Consider the following 25,385-nt stretch of genomic DNA (forward strand, 5'->3'; position numbering starts at 1 on the left):
CTGGTTTTAAACTTTATTAGGGAAAACATGGAGAGTAGGCATAAAGAGATCAAAGTATAAAGAAAATAAACACGCAGACTTTAAAAACATGCAAATACCCTCACGACAGAGCGTTACGCTTACATTGATAATATGTAATTGTTGAAACTCAATCAAACATTTCCTCAAAGAGTATATATGTTGTTTTGATACAGAATTGAGTGTTAACAAGCAGAGTATCTTAACTAGCCATCAAAAGTACTAACATGCAAATACAACGTTTTTAATGTGGCTTTGCTCATTCTGTCAACGTAGTCTAATTAAAAACAAGGTCACGCCAGACATCAACATCTTCTATAAATTCTACATTTCATACCACAAGATTATAATGTATTTTGTTGTTTACATCTTAATTACGGATCTCAAGCCAGTTTAGATTTGTCTCAGTTGAAAAAGTGCATAGACGTGTGTGAGTTGTATTGATAAAAATGTCACATTTAAACGAATAGTCTCTTGTCACGTATTTTCAACATTTAGCAGAATAGTTGCCAGGGAACATGTGCATATGTTTAAACGGTGCTAAGTAAAAAAGGCGTGAGTTGTAGTTTTCAGATGCAACATCAGTCCACGATATCACATGAGCAAGCGCACAGTGACGTCACCCAACTGAAAACCGTGACGTCGGCAGTCTTGACTGATTAACTGCATGGGCCCAGGTCATCAATCTTAACTGACCCACTGCGAGCATTCATGCCGTCATAGATCCCCTCCACGCTGTACTTGTAGCTGTTGCCGTTCGCAAGGTCGATCTGCATGTTAGCCTTGTACTCCGTGTCTATGGAGTCGGCGTACATGGTACCTGTGGCATACAGCTTCCGGTTTGGAGGGCACTTGATCGGCCATTCCCACGTGCGCTCTTCGGTGTTTGTAGTGGACCTCCCGTATGAGGCACTCGCGGTGACCTTCCAGGTTGAGCTGGCCTCTACGTCTGCAACCTCTGGGATACCTGCGGAGACCGTTGTCTGCAAAGAGTACTCCAAACCGGTGGTAATGCTCCACTGTCGCGTAATAGTGACGGATCGGGTACCCTTCACGGTGTAGGTCTGTTCTACGGACGATTCATTTGTGATCCTCTGGTGGACAACGGTGTCTGGGACCGTAGCGACAATCTCCATGTCCAGATTCGGGTAAGTCACGTCCACAAGGCGTGCCTGCTTAATTGGATGCAATATGGCAAACCCCAGACAGTCGACGTCCTCGCCCCCGGCGCCGAACATTCCGCAGACGATGCCGGAGCCCACGTCTGGCCAGTAACGGCCGTCCTCATCCAACCAGCGAGAGAAGATTCCCCAGTCGCGCCCTTTGTCCGTCTGCAACCAGATGGCACCGAGACGATGATTCCCGCCTGAGCTGGTCTCTCCGCTGGCCTGGATGTTAAGCTTGGTCAGCTTCTCGCCGGTGTTCAAGCGGAATTCGCTGGAAGATCCAGATCGCTTTCCAACAAGGTGAGACTTCCCATCGCTCATCCACATCTCCACTCCACGGATACGCCAATCGTCTTTCCAGGCTTTTAGCTTGGTCATGATGGCGCCATCGTCCAGCCTTACGTACGTGAACGGCGTTCCCCCATTTCCACCAGAGGCCTGAAAAAGTAAGTAAGGGTTCAGTTCTTAAAACAAACTAATTTCATTTTTGGTACTTCACTTCCGGTGCAGCCCTTAGCGACCGACCACGACTGAGCATTTTAAACACCAACGACATCACTACACATAACAATGAGTGGTGATCCGCACTTTAGGGCCGTAGCCTCCGGGGGGGGGGGGGGGGGGGGGCAGGGGATTTGAGGTGTAAAAAAAAAAATAATCGCAATTTCTGACTTCTGATTGAGCAATAAATAACAGTTAAAATTCACCAGAATGCTGTATTATACATACAGATTTTAAAAATTTTCCACATCGTGGGAGGGGGACACCCCCACCCTTCCCCATCGGGGGCTTCGCCCCCTCGTGTCCGCTTACTGCCCCCCCTGGCATTTTGCTCAGGCTACGGCCCTGCACTTGCACCAGTAAGGTCAACAACCTGTTGATAACCCTGCCTTCACCATTATCGAGCCCCTGGAATGGGCACAATATGCAGAAAATAAATTCATTTGTAGGCCCCAGAGAGATACGCTCCTCTTGAAGTTGTTTTGTTTTAGGTCTTACCTTTCTATTATCATAAATGGCTCTCATTTTTTACTTAATTGTCAACTATTTTTTACTTAGACCTTAGGATTATCCCGCCAATTTTTTTTTTACTAAATATAAGCAATTTGCCCTTCTTGCAAATCATTGTTCGTTCCTCTCCTGCACTAAAATTCGATGTTTTCTACAATGCCTAATAAAACAATTTAGTTCTGAAAGACTTCCTACTTATTTAGACTTTATTCTATCTTCCTAAACATTTAAATTAAAGAGGAAATATAAGCTTTTGTTTTATCGTTTAAAGTGTCTGAATTGGGATAATAAAGTAGCTATGTAGGGTATGTAAACACAGAAAACATGAGATAATTTCAAATGCATACTGCATATATTTAATGGTCTTGTTTTAACAGACTTACGGTAACTCAATACCGAAAACCAGAAAAACTCATATTGCCCGTTTAGTTCTCGTGCCCAATGCAGAAGCATCTCCACTTTTCGTAAACTTAAGCTTTTCAGCAGAAGGGGCTAGAAATTCTATTTTTGCAACAGTTTTTGACTAGAAAACCTTTAGATTTGTGGATTGTAACCGTGCTTTCTTTTTTCAAAGTGAAAATTGTGCAGTGTGAAAAAAAAAGCGCAGTGCCTTGGCTAAATTGCCGTTTCATAATAGCTACAAATTATGCAAGGAATAAATACACAGTGGCATTTTTCTTAAAGACCAATTTTTGCGAGACGCACCGATAATTAAAATACATAGAGTGTGGCAGTGATTACATACCTGATTAGAAGTAAAGTATCTCTTGTCAATGTTACTGAATTCTCTCAAGTGAGGCATCCTGAAGTAGGTATCTGTTGTGCCTTGGTACTGGGTGCACTTGGTGTCTTAACCGAGCAGACAGCGTTCGAGGTAGGAAGATATGAAGGAAGGCGTTTGCTTTTATACATGGCTTCCCCGCCTACCTGTGTACAAAACGCACTCTGATTGGCTGCGTGGGTTGGCGTTGGCGTTTTGACTGTTGTGTCTTTGGCGTATCTACTCTGTTGTATTGAGCAAAAAATATTCTGATCACCATGTTTTCAACCTCTTTTTGTTTATATTTCAGGTCACATGTTAAATAGGACATCAAAGTGTGTGTGTGTGTGCGCGCAGAAGCCTTAATGCAATGAATCCGTCATCCGATAATAAATAAATAAATAAATAAAAAATAAATATGGATCCGCTTGTTAATAATTATACAAAAAATTACTTACAATAGAGTTTTTTTAGGGGAAAATACCGTGCGTCTCATAGAAAATACCCCTATATTGTCCTAATACCGTGCATACTGATTCAGTTACTTGCCCCCTCCTCTGCTTGCCCCCAGGCACGTCCATGAAGAGTGACGGAAGAGGTTGGGTAACTCTGTTCTATCATTTCTATTAGTTTTGCCCCATGCAGTGTTATTTTGGTCTCTTTGGACTCGGAATTGGTCACGCCGCAGGTGATTAAACTTAGATCTGAAATATTGCATTAAAATGCATATACTCATAAAATATTTATTCAACACAATTTTCCATATCAAATTTGGTCAATTTCGTACTAATCTTGGTTAGCAGAAGCCCCGTTAAATAAATAAAATGTCCCTTACAATTTGAGGTTGAAACTTATTGAGGAAGCGAATGTGGTAAACACATTTAGCGATGAAGACCAGGCAACATCATGTCAAATTTTGTCGAAATGAACATCCCAGATGAATGTTTATCAAATGCAAGTGAACGTATAAGACGTTTACGTTGCAACGTGTCCATAATGAACCAAATCGAGACTGCAGCATTTGACAAAATTAGAAGATAAATGAAATGATATGAGTTAAATGAATATAAAATATTAAAACTTAATACAATAAATAAATATATGAAAAAAAAATTAACCCCAACGCCTGTGAATTACAACAGTAAAGTTTTTCATGCAAGCAGTGCGTTTTAAATATAAAATAAGAAATAAATAAAATGCGAGGTTTGTGTTGAAATAACGAGAGGTCTCTGAATAGTTGCCAGGAAAACATGTGCAATATTTGTATTGTGAAAAGGTAATAGGCGTGACTTGTAGTTTTATGCTGCAACATGGTCTATGACATTACAAGGATAGTTGCACTGCAAGACATACAGTGTAACCCAGAAACACCCACGGTCAGATTTGTTTAATAAAATAAATAAGGCATAGTATGTAGTCGTTTGTTGATTTTAGCAAGGAGTTTCACTCCTTGATTTTAGAAAGATTCAACTACCGAGTGGGCGGCCGGCTCTTTTTAATTTCTTTTAAGATGTCCAGTCAACAAGTTTATTTAAAGGTTTTATTTATTTATAATGATCCAAGCACTGTTTGTACTGATTGAAAACGATTTAGAAGGACAGGTGGGTGAATTTTTCTGTTAATAACGTGCATGGATTCATAATAATGATGTGAAATGAAGCGCGGACTTATTTTTCATAAGGCCTCTGTGGGCAGTGCAATGTACAATTGAATACACAATTCTAGGTATCTTTATAACGTAGGTGGTAGTATACAAAGCAGAAACATTTTTCTTTTGTGGAAAGGTTCAAAACTCTTCATATTATGACATATACAAATTAAAAACATGCACTGAAAATAAATGCGTGGAACGGGCCAGGTGTTACTCTGACCCCGCCCACAAGCTAAGCGTTCTTTATGGTTTAAGTTTACCTAGACAGATGCGTGGGTATGGATAAACACATGACCGGTTTTTAAACTTTATTACGGAACGCATGGAGAGTGGACACAAAGAGATCAACTATTAAAAAAAATAAATAAACATACCTTCCCGACAGAGCGTTACGCTTACAATCATAATTTGCAATTGATGAAACTCATCCAAACGTATATCAAAGTGTATGTATGTTACTTTGATCTTGTCACAAACTTAAGCGCTTACAAACAAGGCATCTTGACAGGCCACCAAAAGTATTGACATAAAATGTTTTAAATGTTTCTTTTTTCATCTTTTCAACGTGGTTTTATAAACAAGTTGTTTACATTTTAGTGATGCATCTTAAACAAACTTATATTTTTCTCAATTGAAGAAGTACATAGACGTGCGGGAATTCAAGATAAGTTCCTTTGTATATTGTATCCCGCGAGGCAAATATGATCGTTGCATTAGTCTTTTTTTTTTTCAATTTTACCTGTAAGAACAAGGCAATCCTATCAATCATAAACAAAACACAATAGTATTTATAATTGCAAGTTGCCATTGTATTGTAAACAAATTTGCCCTTATAATTAAGCCAAATCGAAATTTGAGCGTTCACAAAACACACAGATCATTAACAATGAATGACCGCCAATTGAAAAACTGAATGCAACAAAAATCTATAAAGAAATAATAAAATTGTTCAAGCGCTATAAAATATTTGGATATGTATGTTAATGCTTGAACACGCTGCTTGCGTACTTGTTGACCTGCTGAGGTTACATGACACAATGACATTTTTATTCAGTTTTCTAAGTCAAACAGAGAATGCCTTTAAGCGAAGCGGTATGCCGCTTATTTGTATTAAACAAGGGTGGTCCCTTTTATAAGTTGAAAACGTTAAAGTATTAGCTTACAACAAGGGGGGGGGGGGGGTACGTATAAGCAATCAGCAAGAAATAACATCCACAGCTAGATAAATCCCAACCTATTACATATATATATATATATATATATATATATGTGTGTGTGTGTGTGTGTGTGTGTGTGTGTGTGTGCTTTACTACACTAAACTGTAGTCAACATTCACCAAAACACCATTCACATTCAACATAACCATCATCTACGTCCAGTTGTGTCCTGTAGGGCAGTCTGCACTATTCTTGGTCATCAAATACTTCAACATAAATCAAATGTCATTATGTTTATATGGTCGGAAACTGCATAAAATCCCGAACAAGGTTAATATTTATGGGGGTGACCAGGCAACATTATTAATCAAAATGAACACCACAATGTGAAAGAGGCATAACTGTTGACCAGTTGTGAGATTCCAGAACATGTTTTCATAGATGTTTGGAAAATAAGATTCCTCAAACTTCGTCAATGCAAGTCAGTCAGCCTATAATATTTATTACCGACATAAGGTCTGCTTTGGTGCTACGTTTCTTTGTGTATCGATTATTGGGTTCTCTTAGATTCCCTCGATTTTTTTCGCCATTGCATTTGTTGTCGATTGCGTTGGAATTTATCATGTTTATCATATGGACCGTGCCTCAACTGCAGCATTTGACATATTTCATGGATAAATGAAATAATGACAAATAAAGGCTTTTAATAGTGAATGAATACAAATAATAATCAAAATAAAAAGAACATATGATAAATAGATAAACTGATACAAAGAATGAATTCAACAGACACAATTCTGAAAACAAAAAGCAATTTGCAAAGAGGCATATAGTTCGTAGACACGCATTATGTATAAAATGCATATAATCAATCGTGTGGAGTTAATCACAAAATACATCATATTTAAAGCTTCATGTGCTTTTATTCTACAACCAAAGAAGAAAAACATTAAAATATTATTTAAATATGAAGTGTACCCTATATGTTAATTTTTCATGTACTCAAAAAGATAAAAATGACATCCCTGCGCCTTTTACAACATAAAGAAGCATGGAATCACATGGGGGTACATTTGACTTTTTGTTCTGTCCAATTAATTGATATACAAAGAGTTTAGTACCTATTATGTACCTCTGATCAAGCCAACGTGTCCTTTGCAAATATATATATATATATATATATATATATATTTTTTTTTTTAATGTAAGATCGTCCTCAATTATATGAAATCGTAAGTGGGGTCATGGATACAGTTTTCGATGTATAATAAAGCTGAATGTTCACATTTTCTAGTTGATATACAGGCACTGGAAGTTCTTTCTTTACGTCATTGGTACCGTTTTGGCTAATAGGTTGACAGTCGAAAGATAATGACGTCTCCAGGATTCGGGATATAGCCATCAACTCCTAGAATTCAAGAAGAAAATAGCTTAATTGACTCGTTTGCTACGACACGAGTCGTATGCACCACATCTTGCAAGGTAAATTAATTTTGTCATTCATCCATTTATACCTGACTTTTATATCTATATTTTAAAATTAAATAAAAGCAACTACATGTGTGAATCAGACGCCAATAAAACATAAAATATAAAATAGCTAGAGGTTTTTAAAATATATTATTCTAAATGATTGACAAAATATTAAAAACGTATGGATAGAAGCATAGTAAAGGCATTATTAAATCAATCAATCAAATTTATTGACTATGCAAACAAATAAACGAAGCAATTTCAAATAAGCTAGATAAGATTAATTAAGGAATAAAGTTATAATTGAACCAAAAATTATAACATACTATGAATTGATCACAAACTAGTGCGGGTGCAAATATTTATAAACAAATAGCATACATACCCACTTCCAGTGGGGTGTCCGGTGCCTTAAGAATTTGCCAATATGTTCTCTTCTCTGGATCCTCCGATATGCCGTTAATCTCGGTGATGTAGTGACCAAGGGAGGTGTCCTTGGCCTTGAAACTGAAAACAAGACCGACGAGATTAATTATTTACCAGTGTGATCGTTGATCGCAACCTTTTTTTCGTCGTAATTTTTAAAAGATGCATTATTTGATATCATTGACAGAGTTATAAACTTATATCAATTTAATTGACAATTTTTTGACATGTATAAAGTCCAGATTTATTACGCACTGTGCAAGTTAAAGTACATTTCTGTAAAACGAAAGGTTTAAAAGCAAAAGGTTTAAAACCCAAATGAAGGAATTTGTTTTTGTTATTTCGATATTTAATTAGCCTTGGAAAAAGTGAACGTAATAGAAATATTGGAAAATCAAGCAGCCTACCTGAAATCTGATACACTGTCCTGAAGAATACCCATGGAATCGTACAAGGATGATCCTACTGGAACGGTCACATAGTAACTCTGGTTTTCACTGTGTCCTTCTATATTAGCAACTACCTGGATGGTGAATGTGAGTTGTGTGGGAGTTGTGGTCGTAGTTGGCGGAGCTTGAGTAGTAGTGAGCTTCTGACAGATATTGATGTCTCCCAAATCAGCGTATGATTTGCCAGCAAGGGCGGGGAGAACCTGATTGGCAGCTGTCACTCCTCCAAACGATCCATCTGGCTCTGTTAAATTCAAGAGTGCAAGTAAGCTGTCCATTAGCTACAATTATAATCTTTACTTATGATCTAACATAATGCCTCAAAATATAAATAAATTCATAAATAGAATAAAATAAAAAATATAAAATAAATTGTCACATCTCAGTAAAATGTTTTATAAAATACATATTTTTACCCCTTATGCATCAATGAAATAAGGAAAGTCTTTACTTACGTTGATAGGCCAAGAGGGTAAGTTGAGCTTTCTTCTTGATCAGTTTTCGACTGTTTTCATTATCTGCGTACAGAGCCTACAATAGCAAAAAATATCAATATACATTTACATATCATTACGTACATGTGACGTCACAGCAACAGCAGAAGCAGTGGACTGACTCCGTGTCCGTGGTGTCTAAGTAAAGGCTTTTTTTGCAATAAAATTATCTTGTCGTTTAATAGTATCAAAACAACCGCCTGGTTCGATATTTTAAAAAGTTAAAAACTATTACGACCTCGACCTTTGCACTGTATTGCCTTACAGGTAGTTCTATACCTGAACAGCCAGTCCGGTAGTGTATTGGTTGCCAAATGAACCATCCGGTTTGATATTAGACAGAATATACTGGACCCCAGTATTGATGGCAGGTATGACGTCAGATGCCCCAGTCCGGTCTCTCACACAACACAATGCAATCACTGATATTGCAGCTTCATCTGGAAACAGAGACAGACAACGGAAGTGAATCGTTTGCCAAAGAGAATTAAAAAACGAAAGTGAAAGTGTATGGAAAAAGGTCAAGACGGTGGCTGAATTTAAACATGTAAATCAATTGGTTAAGTAACCAAACAACCATAAGAACAACAACAAAAAAGAATAAAAGAAAAATGACTATCACAACAAATGTTAAAAAGAAAAAAATATGATAAAAATATGACATTACCAACTCCGAAAGTATAATTCCCCGCTCCATCCAGAAGACGTTTGTAGTACGTCTCGTTTATAGCACCAGAGTTGCACAGAGCTAGCACAGCCCAGCTGTAGGCGAAATTGTGGTTAAAGTAATACTTGGGAAAGTTGTTCATTTGGTTCATGAGAAGTTCTATAAGGTTATGGTCATAGAAATTTGCCGGGTTTTGACAGGTAGACACAAGGCCGTTGATGAACTGGCCAAGTTTTCCGCCATACCAGGCGGCAGTGTCCAATCCTGGGTAGCTGCAAGAAAAAATATTTATCATTCTTATTATTCATTTATTTATTTATTAGCTAATCAATTAATTAATCACTTAAAATAATTCTTATTATTACTAATTAATTATTGATTAACGCAGCATTATTTGTTATTAGACAATAAACTAAATATTTAGCCAATAAATTGACTAAGCAAACCCAAGTAAATCCCTCCATAACTTTTTGCATAATTTTGCTAACAAACACACAAATAAGTAACTAATAATTAACAAAAAATTAATAAATGGTCATCACCAAAATATTATCAGTTTTCAGCCCTTTTCAGATCTAGCCTGAAATGTCATCAAAACCCAACGATATATCTTTTTGACTTACTAGTAGACTCAGTAACTGGCCGACAAATAAACAAACGGAGGTAAAACACTTCCTGGACGAAGCTTACTACCCAGTACAAACTGTTACTGGTCAGATATCAACGTACTTGCTAATAGCTGCCAGGAGAACCAAATTCATTTCTTTGACGCTGGCGACGGTGTTTGGCTTATCGGGATTATACCAGCCACTTCCTTTAGCCAACTGAAGCGCCGTGATGGCCTCCGCCTCACTTCGCATTCCCCAACCCCAATCTTCATTTCGGTTCTTCAGCAGCCATCTTATTCCTTTCTCTCTCACTTTGAATTTGTAAATATTGTCGAATTTATCTTCATGTAAATGACGAGATCATAGTAAATTGTAACAATAATTGAGTGAAAGTTTGAGTCTTGGAGTTTATCAGTTATTGGAAAACGCATTGCCTCCTTATGACATTGCTGGTTGGCCGGGGGGGGGGGGGGTGTCGTGTTTTTTTCCTTACTCCTTTATGTCAGTTTTAACATCCATATAACTTATCTCACCCGAAACATGCTGTTATGTTCCATGTGTGATATGTTATATGGATGATTATTGCGTTGAACAGAAATGACGTGGTCTTCAGTGGACGCAGGTGGCAAAAAGCTATAGATCAACAGTTAATTACGCTTTTCATTCGAACTTTAAAATATTCGATGCACTTGTTGTTAAATACCGCGGTGATTAAAACACAAATGCTAATAAGACTCTTCAATGATATTTGAAAATACATAATTTGGATAGCCTAAACAATCAGAACTAACTACATCCTGTTGTAAAATAGGTCGGTTTTATATATAATTAAAGTAAAAAAGCGAAATGTAAATCATACATTTATTACCTCGACTTATGTAAAAATGTTATCTATGGTAAATCCTCACTTGAAAACAAAGCCATTGCACGCAAATATTTTATATAAGTCAGATATCAATATCCACGGTTTGCAGTAGTGCAACTAATGAAAATGACTTATGAATATCACAATATCACACTTTACTTACCACCTAGGCAATGCACGGATACCAAGGTGCATAAAACTGCATACAAGATCTTCATGGCGTTCCGTTTTCTTTTCACGTTGGTTCTTTACCTGCAAGATTCTAGAGCCGTAACATACGTAGACCACTGAATGATTTCCTTTTATACCTTACGTAGGCCTAAATAAGGAGTCACCTGATGTCTTTATCATCAGTTAATTTAATCATATTTTAAAGAAGGAAGTGAACTCTGAACTGTATATTAAATGCGTATGGATTCAGAATTCTTGAAATGAATCGAAGGATATTCCTTCCTACGTTTCTTTCTGTCACAGATTTTAGTTGATTGTTGGGGGAACATCCAGTTGCTTCGGTTCCATCATCTTATTGGCTGGCCGTGTTATTACGTCTGATCGTGGAACATGGACTCATTTGATTTGTGTATAATGTAGATATTCCTTTCATTATATCGTAACTGACAGGGTTTCTTGTCGTTCTCTGTCAGTCATATGGCAACTGGCTGCGCGAATGAAGATATTCAGGACAGATCGAGTGAGCTGAGATGACTTCGAGTTTGCAACCTTTGCGGGAATCCAAGAATTTGCATTATTTTAACCATAACTGCCTAGAACAAAATTACAATATAGTACAGACTCCATTACTTCATCAATTCGATTTAAAACTCAGTGGAATAATCTTTGAACAAGCTGCTTAAATTGACTTGAAAAACATAACAATACGCACTGCAATATAATAAATCTAGGATCGATTCACATAACCTAACTTCTATATTATGCTAAGAATTAAGAGACCAAGTAAATTTCTTTCTGCTCATTATTTCGAACTTAAATCTCCTTCCCTTCTTCAGTCTTCATACATTATTAAAGTGTTTTCATCATTTGCATATAAAGCATCATTGCTTTAAATCATGCAGAAGAAGAGATTTACATGTATATCACCATACTTCAACACATTGAAAGGCATCAATATTTCCTCTCTTATCATTAAGGCCAATTTATTTTGGAGAGAATAATTGAAATCTCACATATCATTACATGTACCTTGCATACTTTGTCAAAGTCACTTAAGCTATCTGTCACTGTGAAAGCCTATTTGTGGTCTGGGAGATATTTATACATAGCAACATACTGGAGTGATACCATGGAAAATGCATGCTCTTCTATTATTGTGTAATATTTCAGTTGCAAAGCTGATATGAGTTGAACTGAAAGATGTTGCATTATTTTATTTAGTAAATTCTTTAAAATGTCTTCCCGAGCAAATGTAACATTTAGCATTATAATTCAAATAATTCTGAAAGGTTTAGTAAATCAAAGTATTTCATTTAAACTCCTTCTGTGCATGGTGTGTCAGTATGAAGGTGGTGTGTCAGGGAAGAAAGACAATAAAATGTTGGGTTTCCAAAAAGCTGAAATGATAGTAATAAGAAATGAGTATTCATTTTGCATCTTTTGGTTAAAAAATTAAATTTTACAAGACATGTTCTAATGTGCATATCAGTCGGCCTGCAAATAGTTTATCTTGCCAATCCACAGTGATGTAAGCCGTGTGGGAATTTGCTCCATCTTGCTGGAACCATTTGTCCCCTCCCCACACGCCACAACGGGTAACAATCCCCTCCCCCCCCCCCAAATAATTAAGCACCGGAATGTTACCCTCTTTATTGACAGTCACTGTCTCACCAACACCATGCTGAAATCAAAATAATCTGATAATGACCTTTATGTCTCCTCCATCCCAGTGCATCACAAACTTGCATAGTCCCGTTCAAAGCAAAAGAGAATGCAACAAATACTATCGGATGTTCGTGATTTGACCAAACAAGGCCGCGTTTATTATATAAACTCACTATCCTAATAATTTTAACAATAATAACAATGTGGCAAATTGTTGCCTGCATTAAATGTTATGGCCTTAGGGATAAAAATTAAATATGAAATATTAAATAAGACTCCTCATCCTAAAAATAATGATGTGACGAGTCAGCAAAAGTTATCATTTCCAAGCAATTTTGCAAAAATTTCGTTTGTGGGGTTGCAAAGAGGCCCCCACCGACCTTTTTTGAGGTTGCAACCCATGGGGAGAGTGCAATAGCATCTGAAGAACTTATCTGGTACTCCAAATGGAGTTCTTTCTGCTGACCTGTCCCGCAAGAAGATGCAGTAGTATCGAAGTAGCAAAGAGGCATTAACGCAGTAGTGGTGTGGAGCATATTTGCAGTAGAAATGCAGCATAGCCTACTGCTATTCTACTTCAAAAATTACATAGGGTTGTACAGAGGAGGAGCATTAATGCAGTAGATTAGCAGCATGATAGAAGCATGTTTCAAATATGCTAATTAGCTCCCCAATCGAAGCAGATTTGAAGCATGTTTGCAGTATGATTGCAGTAGTCTACTGCGCTGGAGTATCTACTTCGTTATCGTGAGGGGACCTAATAGAGTGAAAATGGCTTCATCATTGAACTGCACATTCTGGAGAAAAAAATCTGACATCTCTTCAGTCTCGTATTCGAACCACATTAATAACATATTTTTTAAAGTTATTTTTTAAAACGAGATACAGATAGAACACTCATTTCAATTGTTATTATTTAAGTCTTTAAGAAAAGTCAAGATTTGATTGTCCTTTATTTCTGGTTCATAAGCCATGAGTGTGTATAGATGAGTCACATTTATACCGACACATCTGTATAGGCCTAAATTTTACAGAAATGCTGAGTAACAGAAATGTAGCGGCTCTGGCTGATTGAGCTGAGGCTCTGACTAGATTGGCTTCAGGGACAATATGTCACTAACTGAGTTCAAAGTATCACAAATTACACAACAAGTTAATGCATACTGAAGTTTACACGTGTGACAGCATTTCCACCGGCGAATCTAATACATGTACGTAAAGAGAAGGATGGGCCTATTTTAGACACCTTTCACACTTACTCCCTACAAACACCAGAGTAAGTGGAGCTCAGGTCAGACTGCCCCTGAAGAAGGCCAGCCCTGAACTTTTTGAACCAATGGACACATCATCATCATCATCATTAAAAATAAAAATACACTGAGAAATAAAATGGCACAGGCGTCTCACGTGCAATAAGCTGCATATAAAATAAAGCTGTCGTCTTACCACAAACCTAGGAGGTCAGACAACAGCTGATGGAATTAAATCAAACTACACTTGCCAATACTCCAGGCACTCTCTAGATACTTAATATTGCGCAACAATTTCATATAATACCGAATAGTAACAGTAATTGTTTATTACTTAGATAAGAAAATGTTCATCCGTGTAGAATCTTATTTTGTAAGTCTTTGCCACTAACGTTACCGACATGTGCGTGATTACCACCCAGACACTCTGCTATAATTCGAGTGTAGCAGTGCCTGTTTTCAACGGCCATATGTTACCAGCTCTGTTTTCATCGTACTCTTTTTTCCATCTGAAGCTTTTTGGTAACCGTAGGTAAGATATGATGAAATTAGCTAAGACGTCGCATATTTAATGAAGTAAATGAACCGCAAACCTTCTATTTGCAAAGATACTTTAAACATAAAACCCCAATACTTAAATAATTAAATCAGCTACTATTTCTTTTCCTTATGTCAAGACGACAAAAATCAAACACGAAAAGCATAACGCTGTGTATAATGGTGGATGGACTATTTGTTAAAATTATTTCAGTAGCAATATATTATTTTCGAATATAATGAACCAGAAAAGCAAACCGTTCTTCTTTTAGTGAATATTTTCATTTACAAATGGGCACCATGTGCCTTCAAGCTACATGTGCCTGTTCTCGTGTGCTAACAGCCGCTGTTTTTTTTAACTAAAATTTATTCTCCATTTCAGAGTATATACAATTAAAATAAATCATGTTGATAGAAAAAATACCACAATATAAGATTTTTTTCTTCTCTAAATTCATTTAGATGAATGGTGGCCAGGGAGAAATTTACCAGTAGCAACATACTCCAGAACAGTGCTATTATAATGAATACTATTTATGAGGCTGATGAAATGAACTGAATACTATGATACTGCTCACCTTGTGAGCACTTCAAACTGGTGCATATGTATATGAATGTAGTATTAGTACCTTTCGGATTACTGGGGAAATATAATAAACCAAAATGGATTATTTTATTGATAAACCTTATGATAAAATTGATATTTTACAGAAATAAAAATATTGTTACATCAAACTGATTAGACTGCGTTTGGGACCAATGTTGCAGAGTATTACGTCTAAATGAATTCCTTTAGATTTGAAAATTACTAGTGTCTTCTATGCTTGCTCCTAATAGCACTGTATATTTAGCACTACGAGTGTACGTGTACATACAGACACTATTTAGTGGCATTTAATCTTCTTCCTTCCAGATAAGTTCGGTATTAAAGCCTATAAAATTAAATAGCACAAGGTACCTCAGGACTTCACCCGTGCATGCGTGGCAGGTGAATATGGCCAATTAGTATGCTGTCCCAAGCCGGTTCCTCTCCTGGTGCCGTACATACCCAGGTGTAAACGAGAGTTTACTGTAGGAACCTTCATCCAGAACTATGAGAGAAGCGCTGCCCTCTACCTGAGGTCATGGACGTTTAAACATTGGCTATCACCATAATATATTGAGTCTCACCATATAAATCAGCAATTGCTGCTCCGTAAGATTACGATAGATGGTAATTTACATTAAAAGAAAGTAAAAATACAGACTATAAAAACATGGACTTGCACGTTTAAAAGGGCAATTTAGGATGAGTGAAATACACACAAACATTTTAATGATTAGTATAATTTATTCGATAATTTCACACTAAAGGTGCTTATCATATGAACCAAATCTCAACTACAGCAATTGGCAAAATAAAAACATACACTGTGTAAATGAAAAAATAGGAGTTGATATGAAAATGAATAACTAAAAAAGTAAAACAGGATATGAGAAAGCTATAGATGAATAAATATAAATAGTGAAATAGCCACAGTTTTGAAAAAAAAAACGTGATGACTTTGATATACAAATACACCTATGTCCCCAAAGAGAGAGAGAGAGAGAGAACCAATTTTAATTTTTTTTTTATTCTTTTAATCTAAAGCCAAGGGAGAAATAGGCCTACATCATCTACATGTATGTATATATTATTCATATTTGACTTACACTCAATGTCATGCACTCCATATAACAGTTGAAATTCCTGCGGCTTAAAAAAAGAGGAGAGCATACACAAATAGATACATTATTGATACACGAAGCATTTAGACCTCGGATAGAGCCAAAGTATATGTGTTTCGGGGGAAGTCAAAATTCAAAAGAAACGATCCTCAAATTCAAAATACCCCAAGACAAGGTCACGATACTATTTGTGCTGTGCAATTTTTCATGAACTTAGCATGTTTTTCATATACAGCAATCTGCGTCGTTAACCACTGGTCCTACGCCCATGGCCAGTAAATTTTTATGGCTAGTAGATTTTTCAGAATATGTGAATTAAGTGGCCGGACATGACTATAAGAATCTGAAGTGTAGCTGTCGCCTAATATTTCTGAAAAAAAAACTTCAACAAAATCAACGTCTTGTCATTACAAACATTCATGCAGTAATGGAACATGTCCCTGTCTGATTGATGTTTTTAATCGGACCAGTGAATCATGATTTGGACCAGTAGATTATAGGTAAGTAGTGGTCCGAAAGACCATTAAGTTCAAAGTTTATGGCACAAAAGAGACTGAATACAGGCGCTGGAAGATCATTATTACATATAACACTTTGGCAAATAAATAAATAAATATCGTGGAGAGTCGAAAGATAATGAATTCAGTGGGTTATAGCCGATGTATTCAATGTCTAATTGATATACAGGTACTTGATGATCTCTCATTTTGTAATTAGTACCAGCTAGCTAATACTTAGACAGTCGGAAGATAATGATATCTCTGGGTTTCGGGATATAGCCGTCGACTCCTAGAATTCAAGAAGAAAATAATTAAATTATAATTCGTTCGACATAAACACCAGTGTATGCATAACTAAATATAATTTAAATGATTACTAAAATATATAGAATGTATGGGTAAAAATACATGCATAAATAAATCCATGGAGTAGCAATTGATTGAATATACAAACAAATAAATGAGGCAAATTCAAATCAGGTAGAACAAATAGATAAAGAAATACATTGACAATTGTACTAATACCTATTACATATAAACAATGTATCCAAAATTAGCACGGGTGCAAATAAAAAAGAGATAACATTTCGGTTACATACCCACTTGCAATGGGGTGTTCGGTGCCTTAAGAATTTGCCAATACGTTCTTTTAACTGGATCCTCCGATATTCCGTTAACCTCGGTGATGTAGTGACCAAGGGAGGTGTCCTTTGCCTTAAAACTATAGGCAAGATCAATGAAATTATTAATTTACCAGCTTGATCATTGATCACAAAATACTGTTTCGTCGAACGCTACAGTGTTTCGATGCCAATGCATTATTTTTATTTCAATAACGGACTAATTAACTCATTTCAATTCAATTCAATTACACGTAATTCCTGTACTAGTGCATGTATTTTGTACGCCATACATAAGGTCCAAATGTATTACGACCTGTTAAAATTTTGGTACATATCTGTGGAAAATCGCAAAATAGTGTAAAGATTTCACCCAAATGAATGGATTTGTATTCTCATTATGCTGTCATTAGCCGAAAAAAAAGTGAATTTCATATAAGAAATTTGAAAATCAAGCAGCCTACCTGAAATTTGATACTCTTTTCTGAAGAATATCCATAGAGACGTACAAGGATGATCCTATTGGAACGTTGACGTGGTAACTCTCTTTTTCATTGTGTCCTTCTATATTAGCAACTGCCTGGATGGTGAATGCTAGTTGTGTTGGGGTTGTAGTCGTACTGGGCGGACCTTGAGTAGTAGTGACAGGGGGCGTGGCCTTCTGACAGATCTTGATGTCCCCCAAATCAGCGTATGATTTGCCAGCAAGGGCGGGGAGAACCTGATTGGCAGCTGTCACTCCTCCAAACGAACCATCCTGTTCTGTTAGAATCAAAAGGCACAAATAAGCTGTGTATCATGCTACAATTTTAATTTATCCTTACATTCTAACAGAATGTCACAAAAAGTAGATAAAATAAATTGTCAAATATCAGTTTAATGTTATATAACATATATATTATTCAGGGGCGAAGCCAGAGCTATTTTCTGACAGTCTTCCAAATTATCTTTGTTGATCCATGTTCCATTTTTGACCGTACTTCCGACAGAAAAATAAAATACCGGTAAATGCAAACTCGAAAAACTGACCGTCTCCCGGAAGACCCAGAAGACGGCCTCAATCCGCTCCTGTTTTTACCCCTTATGCATTAAGAAAGTCTTTACTTACGTTGATGGGTCAAGAGGGAAAGTTGAGCTTTTTCCTTGATCTGATTTCGACTGCTTTTATCATCTGCATACAGAGCCTAAATAACAAAAGATTTGAGCATTCAGAGCACAATACTTACTAATTTTGTGCATGAGCCCTGACAGGAAAAGGCCTTGGGAAAATTCCGTATGATCTGTGATATCCCATTCAATTATTATTTGCAATTAGATTAGTTTGTCTTTTACTGGTATTCAAACAACCATCTGGTTGAATATGAACATTGGATTAATGTGAAACATGTCATGACCTCGTCATATTTTACACTGAATAGTTTTAGCTGTATACCTGAACTGCCAGTCCAGTAGTGTATTGGTTGCCAAATGAACCATCCTTCTTGATATTCGACAGTATATACTGGATCCCGGTGTTGATGGCAGGTGTGACGTCAGCGGCCCCTGTCCGGTCTCTCACACAAGACAATGCAGTCACTGATATTGCAGCTTCATCTGGAAACGGAGACAGGAAACGGAAGTGAAATCGCTTGCAGAAAGGGACGAAAAATGGAAAGTGTAAGTGTAATAGAAAGCAAAAGATTAAGAAGGTGGTGGATTTGAACATGTAAGCAAATTTATTAATTGAACAAGCAACCATACGACCAATAAGGCATAAAATAAAATAAAAAGACAATCATGCACAAAACGATATTAAATGGAAAAATATATGATAAAAAGAAGATGACATTACCAACTCCAAAAGCATAATTTCCAGCACCATCCACAAGACGTTTGTAGTACGTCTCATTTATAGCACCAGAGTTGCACAGAGCTAACACAGCCCAACCGTAGGCGAAGTTCTGGTTAAAATAATACTTGGGAAAGTTGTTCATTTGGTTCATGAGAAGTTTTATGAGGTTATTGCCATTGAACTTTGTCGGATTTTGACAGGTAGACACAAGACCGTTGATGAACTGGCCAAGTTTCCCGCCATACCAAGCGGCCGTGTCCAAACTTGGGTAGCTGCAGAAAAAGTTACGCTTGATTCATTTATCTATTCATTCATTATTTATAAGTACGTGTATGTTATACAAATTAAAGCAGATACTATATATGGTGAATGTATATATTAAGAAGGCACTCAGAGAACGCAGACCTATCCATGGCAGCTAAATTCGTATTCTCGTTAATCGCTTATTTATTATCCAATCAATCAATCAATCAATCAATCAATTCTAATTAGTACTATTTAATAATTGATTACCTATTTTATTAAGTCAATTCTAAGAATTATTAATTATGTGACAATTAGCTAAATAATTAGCCAAGAGATTAATTAAACTAAACCACCAAAATATAGCGCAATAAATTCCTCAATAACACTTTGTATAATTTTGGTAACAAGCACACAAATAAATAACTTATAATTAACCAATATTTGATTGATGGCTCATCACAAAAATCTTGTCAGATTTTAAAACGTTAGGCCTTTCTGACCTTTTCTAAAAATTATCATCAATATCCATAGATTTAACTTTTTGAGTTTGGCTGGTAATAATGGACAAGACATTTAAAAAGACAAACGGAGGTAAAACAACCTCCTTGACGAAGCTAACTACCCAGTACAAACTGTTACTGGTCAGATATCAACGTACTTTCTTATAGCTGTCAGGAGAACCAAATTCATTTCTTTGACGCTGGCGACGGTGTCCAGGTTGTTGGGACCATACCAGCCATCTCCGTCAGCTAACTGAAGCGCCGTGATGGCCTCCGCCTCACTTCGCATTCCCCAACCCGACTCGGCGTTTCTGGCCTTTAGCAGCCATTTTATCCCATTCTCTCTCGCCTTGTCAATGACTGAATTGGTAAATATTATCAATATACGATATGCAATTTATGTTCATGTAAAGGAAGAGATCACAGTAAATGTTAACAGTTACTGAGTGAAAATCTGAGCCTTGCATTTTATCAGTAAAAGGAAAATACATTGTCTACTTATGTGTACCAACATTGTTGGTTGGCTGGGGGGGGGGGGGGGGAGGGGGGGGGGCTTTCCCTTGTTTTTTCACTATACTAATGATGTCAGCTCTGACATCCATATTACTTATTTTGTACGAAACATGATGTTATGTGCCATGCTTGGTATTTTATATGTATAACGTTGAACACAAATGACGTAGACTGAAACGTCTCGGTCGACGACCAAGGCAGATGACAAAAAACATATAACAACAATTAATCAGGTTTTTTATTTGAACACAAAAATATTCGCTGCCCTTGTTAAATAACGTGGTGACTCTAAAACACAAACGCTGAAAAGACTTTTTAATGATATTTGAAAATATAAAATTTCGCCTAAGCAACCAGGAACACAGTTATCAGAATTAACTTCATCCTCTTGCAAAATGGGGCGCTTTATATATATATATATATATATATATATATATATATATGATTAAAGTTAAAAAGAGAAATATACATTATAGATTTGCCACCTCGATCTGTATAAAATTGGTATCTATGGTATATCCTCACTTGAAAACAAAGCCAAATATCAATACCCAATGTTTGCACTAGTGCACCTAATAAAATTGAAATATGAACATCACATTTTACTTACCACTTTTACACTGCACGGACACCAAGGTGAATAAAACAGCATAAAAGATCTTCATGGCGTTCTTTTTTTTTTTTTTCACGTCGGGTTTTGCCTGCAAATATCTTTGCACAAAGGCCTGTACACGTACATAGACCAGTGAATGGTTTCCTTTTATACTTTTTAAATTGGATGTGCAAATGAGGAGTCACCTGATGTGTTACGTATATATTTCAGAGAAGGAAGTGAACTCTGAACTGTGGCTGAAACTGTGTGGATTGAAAGGTTTTCAATTCCTAGGTTTCTTACTGTCCCAGCGATTAATTGATTGTTTGGGTGAATGCCCATTGGTTTTTGCTTGATCGCCTTAATGGCTGGCTATATTTTTTCCGTCTGAATGTGGAGCATGAACTATAGTGATTGGTGTAGACCATACCCTAGGTTCTAGATTTCGGTAATGCCACCCTGAGCTTCAGAGCTGACTTGACACTAACCTTTTCACTGTAGCCTATCTCCATCGTGTCAAGTAACCTCTGACGAAAATAGTTTGACCTATTTTATATAAGCCAATCGAATCCATGTTTCAAAATTTTTCACCAAAGTTTGGTGAAAACGCTGATTGGTTGATCGTCAATCGGCAATCCTCGGCTGATTCCGCAAGCTCCATACTAACAACATAGTTATTGTCGAGTGCGGAGACATCCGAGTAGTTCCGAGTGGTTCCGAGTGCATAACCGTACACAAAGAAAGCATGGAGTATATCGGAATATTGAAACCAGAGCAGTATGATGCCCTGCATCATTATCTACTGAGGGATGATGTATTTTGCGTGCTGCCCACAGGTTACGGCAAGTCCCTGATATTCAGCCTTATCTTTGATTGGTCCGGATTTGAACAAAGCGCGCTTTGACTCGTTCGCGTTCATTGGCTAGATCGTTCAATGAGTCATTGAGTGCGGGCTTTAAATTTGATTGGCGGGCAGCGGGGGCACTCGAATCTGGTCAGAGGTAACTTGACACGATGGAGATAGGCTACAGTGAAAAGGTTAGTGTCAAGTCAGCTCTGAAGCTCAGGGTGGGTAATGCCAGCTCGATCTTGATTTCAAATGTAACCTACATCAGCAACACCGATTCAAGCCACCACTTGCATACTGGGGGCGTGTTAGGAAAATTTTTGCCTGGGACACTTCCATATTTGGCAGTGACATGTCTTGTACTTAATAGCTACGTCCAGTTTTTAGCTGCCTTTCCCGCCTTGAGCTGCCGTCATCTCGTCAGATGACACAAAGAACAAAGAAGCAAAATGGCTGATTCGGAGTTTGAAGTTTGAACTAAGAATACTTGCAGTCGGAAATCAATGCCACATTACAAGCACCTTTCTGCTTTAAAACCTTTTGGGTGTGTAGCCATTGCGTAATTCTTACACTGGTATCTGCCATAGCTGTCAAACTTGACAAACAGCAAGCCCGTGATAGATATAGGGAGCAAGCTAGCTTTTTAGTGCTCTGACAATCAGGGTAGTAGACTATAGATAAGAGTAAATTTATCTCGTAACTCACAAGGTTTGTTGTTGTTCTCTATCAGTCATACGGATACTGGCTGCGCATAGAAAGGTATTCAGTACAGACCGCAGGCGCTGAGATGACGTCAAGTTTGCAACCATTTTGTAAAATGAAGGCAACTTTCCAGATGTTTAAATAGCTCCTGAACCCACATCCCCAAGAGTTCCCACAACATGAACTCCCAGTTTCAAAGTCAGTATATCTAAAACGAAGAAATGATATTTGATTTTACCAAATCTTCTTAAAATGAAAAAGTAATCTCCTGAGAACATACATGTATGAAGAAAATCTGCATAATTAACCCATTTTAAACTATCTGATCTATTCATATTAGTATCATTCATTATGTGATAATACAATTTTTAACGTTGTCATATGTACCACAAATTGCAACTCTAATCAAGATGCGTTTATCTTGGTACTCCCTGCTATCGGATAAGTTATTCTCTATACCTAGTGCATTATTTATAGGTGATAAGATTATTGCATTGTTTTCAATTAAAACAACACGATCATTTGTCATGATTCTCACTATCTCGATCAGAAGTAGCAACCAAGCTAATTCGGCCGTAACGAATACATTTCTGTGATAAAATTGTACTACAAAGAACAATGCAAAATTCGAATTTTAGGCCACTAAAGGGGGGGGGGGGGGTCAGAATAAGATGATATAAAAAGCATAAAATGCATAAAACATGTGACAACAAAGTAAAAGATGCTTTAGAAAGGGTCCGGGGTAGTCAGTTATATGTAGATTAATGCTGTTTCATCTGAAGCTTTTTGACGGCATTTTAGGAGCTGTTATTTAAAGTATGAGGGAAACATTAAAGTCGGTGCATATTCAACAGAGTGACGCTGTGATGCATTGTCATTTGTTTCTTTTCATTTGCATATAATTGAACTGTTTCACAAGATAACACCGCTATTTAAAGCATAAGTTTCTATTTCCATGCCTGTTATCATATCCCTTCTGATTTTATGTCACTCGTATTCAGTTTACCTTTTTTTCAGCACCCCTTCACACATTTAAATATTTCCCGGTTAATTTTTGTACCGTTTTTTATTTTACCGTGCACTGGGTCGCACTCACCCTGGTATTACATTGTGTAGCTTCACATTTCGAGTCTTACTGAATCTCCTTTTAGCAATCTAGGTAATAGCCGTAGTTATCACGTAGACTGGACAAGGGTCATAATTTGACACTGAATTATTGTGACTTTGAAATAGGAGTCCTTTTTTTTTGCACCGAAATATCTGGCGATTTTGGCCATCGTTGACAACACGTGTTAATTTTACAGCTTCTCTGAGTTCAATCAGACGTTTATGACATACAGGATAGATTAGCAAAGTCTAATTTCAATATTTTGCTAAAAATTAAGAAATCAAGTTAAATTCTTTCTGCTCAGAATTTCTTCAACTACCCATTTTTCTTCCCACGTCCCCATAATTTTTTTGCTCCTTTATCATCATGTAGCCAGCTGATAACATCGTGAAAACGTTATTTGTTATTTGGATTATTACTTAATAGGCCTATTTTAAATAATCACACGTTACTGCAAGGAAAGACACAACAGCCTCCAACAGCTCCATACATTTACAAGGGGAAGTGTTAGGCCAAATTGTTGAGTCTTGTAAGAAACTTGTTATGGGATCGTATACATGGGGTCGCAAAGCATTTTTTCTGTGACAAGTTTGAACAGCTAAACGTGGTGTTCAGCGGCTCCACGCGTTTAGGACTTCTACACCTATAGCAGCTCCATATGTTTAGCAGCCTCACGCGCTTAGCAGGGAAAGTGCTTAGCCAATGTGCTTAGCTTGTGATAGACTTATCATAGAATCATATGCCGGTGAAGCTAAACACATAGCTAAACGTGTAACACTGCCACTTCTGTGAAACGCTTGAAAAGCTATACATGTTTAGCTTTTACACATATTTCTAAATGCGTATAGGTGCCTAACGTGTGTTGTATGTATTTAAATGCTAAACACTGTTTTTACAGTGTGTATTAAATAACAATAGTGTTCTTCTAGCCAGCAGAAAAAAATTACATGTGCATGTATGCAAATAAAGTCAAACTCTCTTTACTTCATGCCACCCTCGTAGTCATTATACGTTCCTTCAACAAATAGCACTTTATATATATATACCCCCTCTTGTCATTAACGACCATTTGTTTTAGAGAGGATGTTTGAAATCTAACATGTCACAACCTTGTGTATGATTTTCAAAGTCATATAAGCTATCTGTCACCATGTTGACCTATTTGTGGCCTGGGATATATCTTACATAGCAACATACTGGAGCGATACCGTGGAAAATGCATGCTCTTCTAATACTGTGCATTTGCTAAGCCGATATGACTTGGACTGAAAGATGCTGCTACCTTCACTATGTAGATTCTTTAAAATGTTTTCCCTTGCAAATGCGACATTCAAATAATGCTGAGAGGTTTAGTAAATCAACATATTTAAATTAACATATTTTCATTTAAACTCCTACTGTGCATGGCGTTTCAGTATATAAAGCTAACTCATCTACACACTCATGACTCAGGAACCAGGAAAAAAAAAGACAATATTTAGCAGCATTATATCTTCAAAGCCTATTAAGTTAAACAACACAAGGTTACTCAAGGGTTCAGTACGATAGCACTTTTCATCTACCAGTAGATTACTAGAAACATTTTTAGTGTGAAGGTCTACTACGTTACATAATGAAGTAGAGAGAACAAATGCTGCACCAATATCACGTGGGACGGGCTAGGTATTACATTGCCCCCATCTCAGTTCTTCAGATAAATCGTTCCCAATTGATAAAACCCACCTAGACAGGTTAATTGATAGGGGATTAACACAAAGAACCGATGCTTGAATGTCCGAATGGAGTGTGTTCTTAAAGAGAAACTGAATATTTAATCAAAATAAACCCACTTAAAAAGTAACTTATTTCTTA

At 36.9% G+C, this 25,385-nt stretch overlaps 3 protein-coding genes across 5 annotated transcripts; all 3 read right to left on the reverse strand.

The window, feature by feature from the left end:
- On the reverse strand, positions 1 to 3,084 carry LOC106169416 (aerolysin-like protein). Its single transcript, XM_086996301.1, has 2 exons — positions 2,941 to 3,084; positions 1 to 1,622 (listed from the first exon to the last, which is right to left on the reverse strand). The coding sequence occupies exons 1-2, from the start codon at positions 2,995 to 2,997 to the stop codon at positions 678 to 680; spliced, it is 1,002 nt and encodes a 333-aa protein (XP_086852427.1). The 5' UTR covers positions 2,998 to 3,084; the 3' UTR covers positions 1 to 677.
- A 3,367-nt stretch (positions 3,085 to 6,451) lies between these two features.
- On the reverse strand, positions 6,452 to 11,526 carry LOC106157399 (cobalamin binding intrinsic factor). Of its 2 annotated transcripts, XM_086995876.1 has the most exons (9): positions 11,203 to 11,526; positions 10,909 to 10,997; positions 10,002 to 10,191; positions 9,273 to 9,544; positions 8,885 to 9,045; positions 8,567 to 8,642; positions 8,070 to 8,355; positions 7,622 to 7,743; positions 6,452 to 7,171 (listed from the first exon to the last, which is right to left on the reverse strand). In XM_086995876.1, the coding sequence occupies exons 2-9, from the start codon at positions 10,961 to 10,963 to the stop codon at positions 7,110 to 7,112; spliced, it is 1,224 nt and encodes a 407-aa protein (XP_086852002.1). In that variant the 5' UTR covers positions 10,964 to 10,997; positions 11,203 to 11,526; the 3' UTR covers positions 6,452 to 7,109. The 2 variants fall into 2 exon arrangements, with proteins under 2 accessions (XP_086852002.1, XP_013388488.2); XM_013533034.2 differs by lacking the exon at positions 11,203 to 11,526 and having other exon boundaries at positions 10,909 to 11,145.
- Positions 11,527 to 15,664: 4,138 nt separating this feature from the next.
- LOC106169417 (cobalamin binding intrinsic factor-like) lies at positions 15,665 to 22,601 on the reverse strand. Of its 2 annotated transcripts, none has more exons than XM_086995874.1 (8): positions 22,430 to 22,601; positions 19,931 to 20,132; positions 19,027 to 19,298; positions 18,628 to 18,788; positions 18,304 to 18,379; positions 17,660 to 17,957; positions 17,175 to 17,296; positions 15,665 to 16,864 (listed from the first exon to the last, which is right to left on the reverse strand). In XM_086995874.1, exons 2-8 carry the CDS (start codon positions 20,059 to 20,061, stop codon positions 16,803 to 16,805), a joined length of 1,122 nt encoding a protein of 373 aa, XP_086852000.1. In that variant the 5' UTR covers positions 20,062 to 20,132; positions 22,430 to 22,601; the 3' UTR covers positions 15,665 to 16,802. The 2 variants fall into 2 exon arrangements, with proteins under 2 accessions (XP_086852000.1, XP_013404329.2); XM_013548875.3 differs by lacking the exon at positions 22,430 to 22,601 and adding an exon at positions 20,896 to 21,328.
- Between the last annotated feature and the right edge of the window lie 2,784 nt (positions 22,602 to 25,385).

Source organism: Lingula anatina, chromosome 9 (assembly GCF_051362555.1).
Source record: "Lingula anatina isolate TDL-2025a chromosome 9, LinAna3.0, whole genome shotgun sequence".
Classification (NCBI taxonomy): domain Eukaryota; kingdom Metazoa; phylum Brachiopoda; class Lingulata; order Lingulida; family Lingulidae; genus Lingula; species Lingula anatina.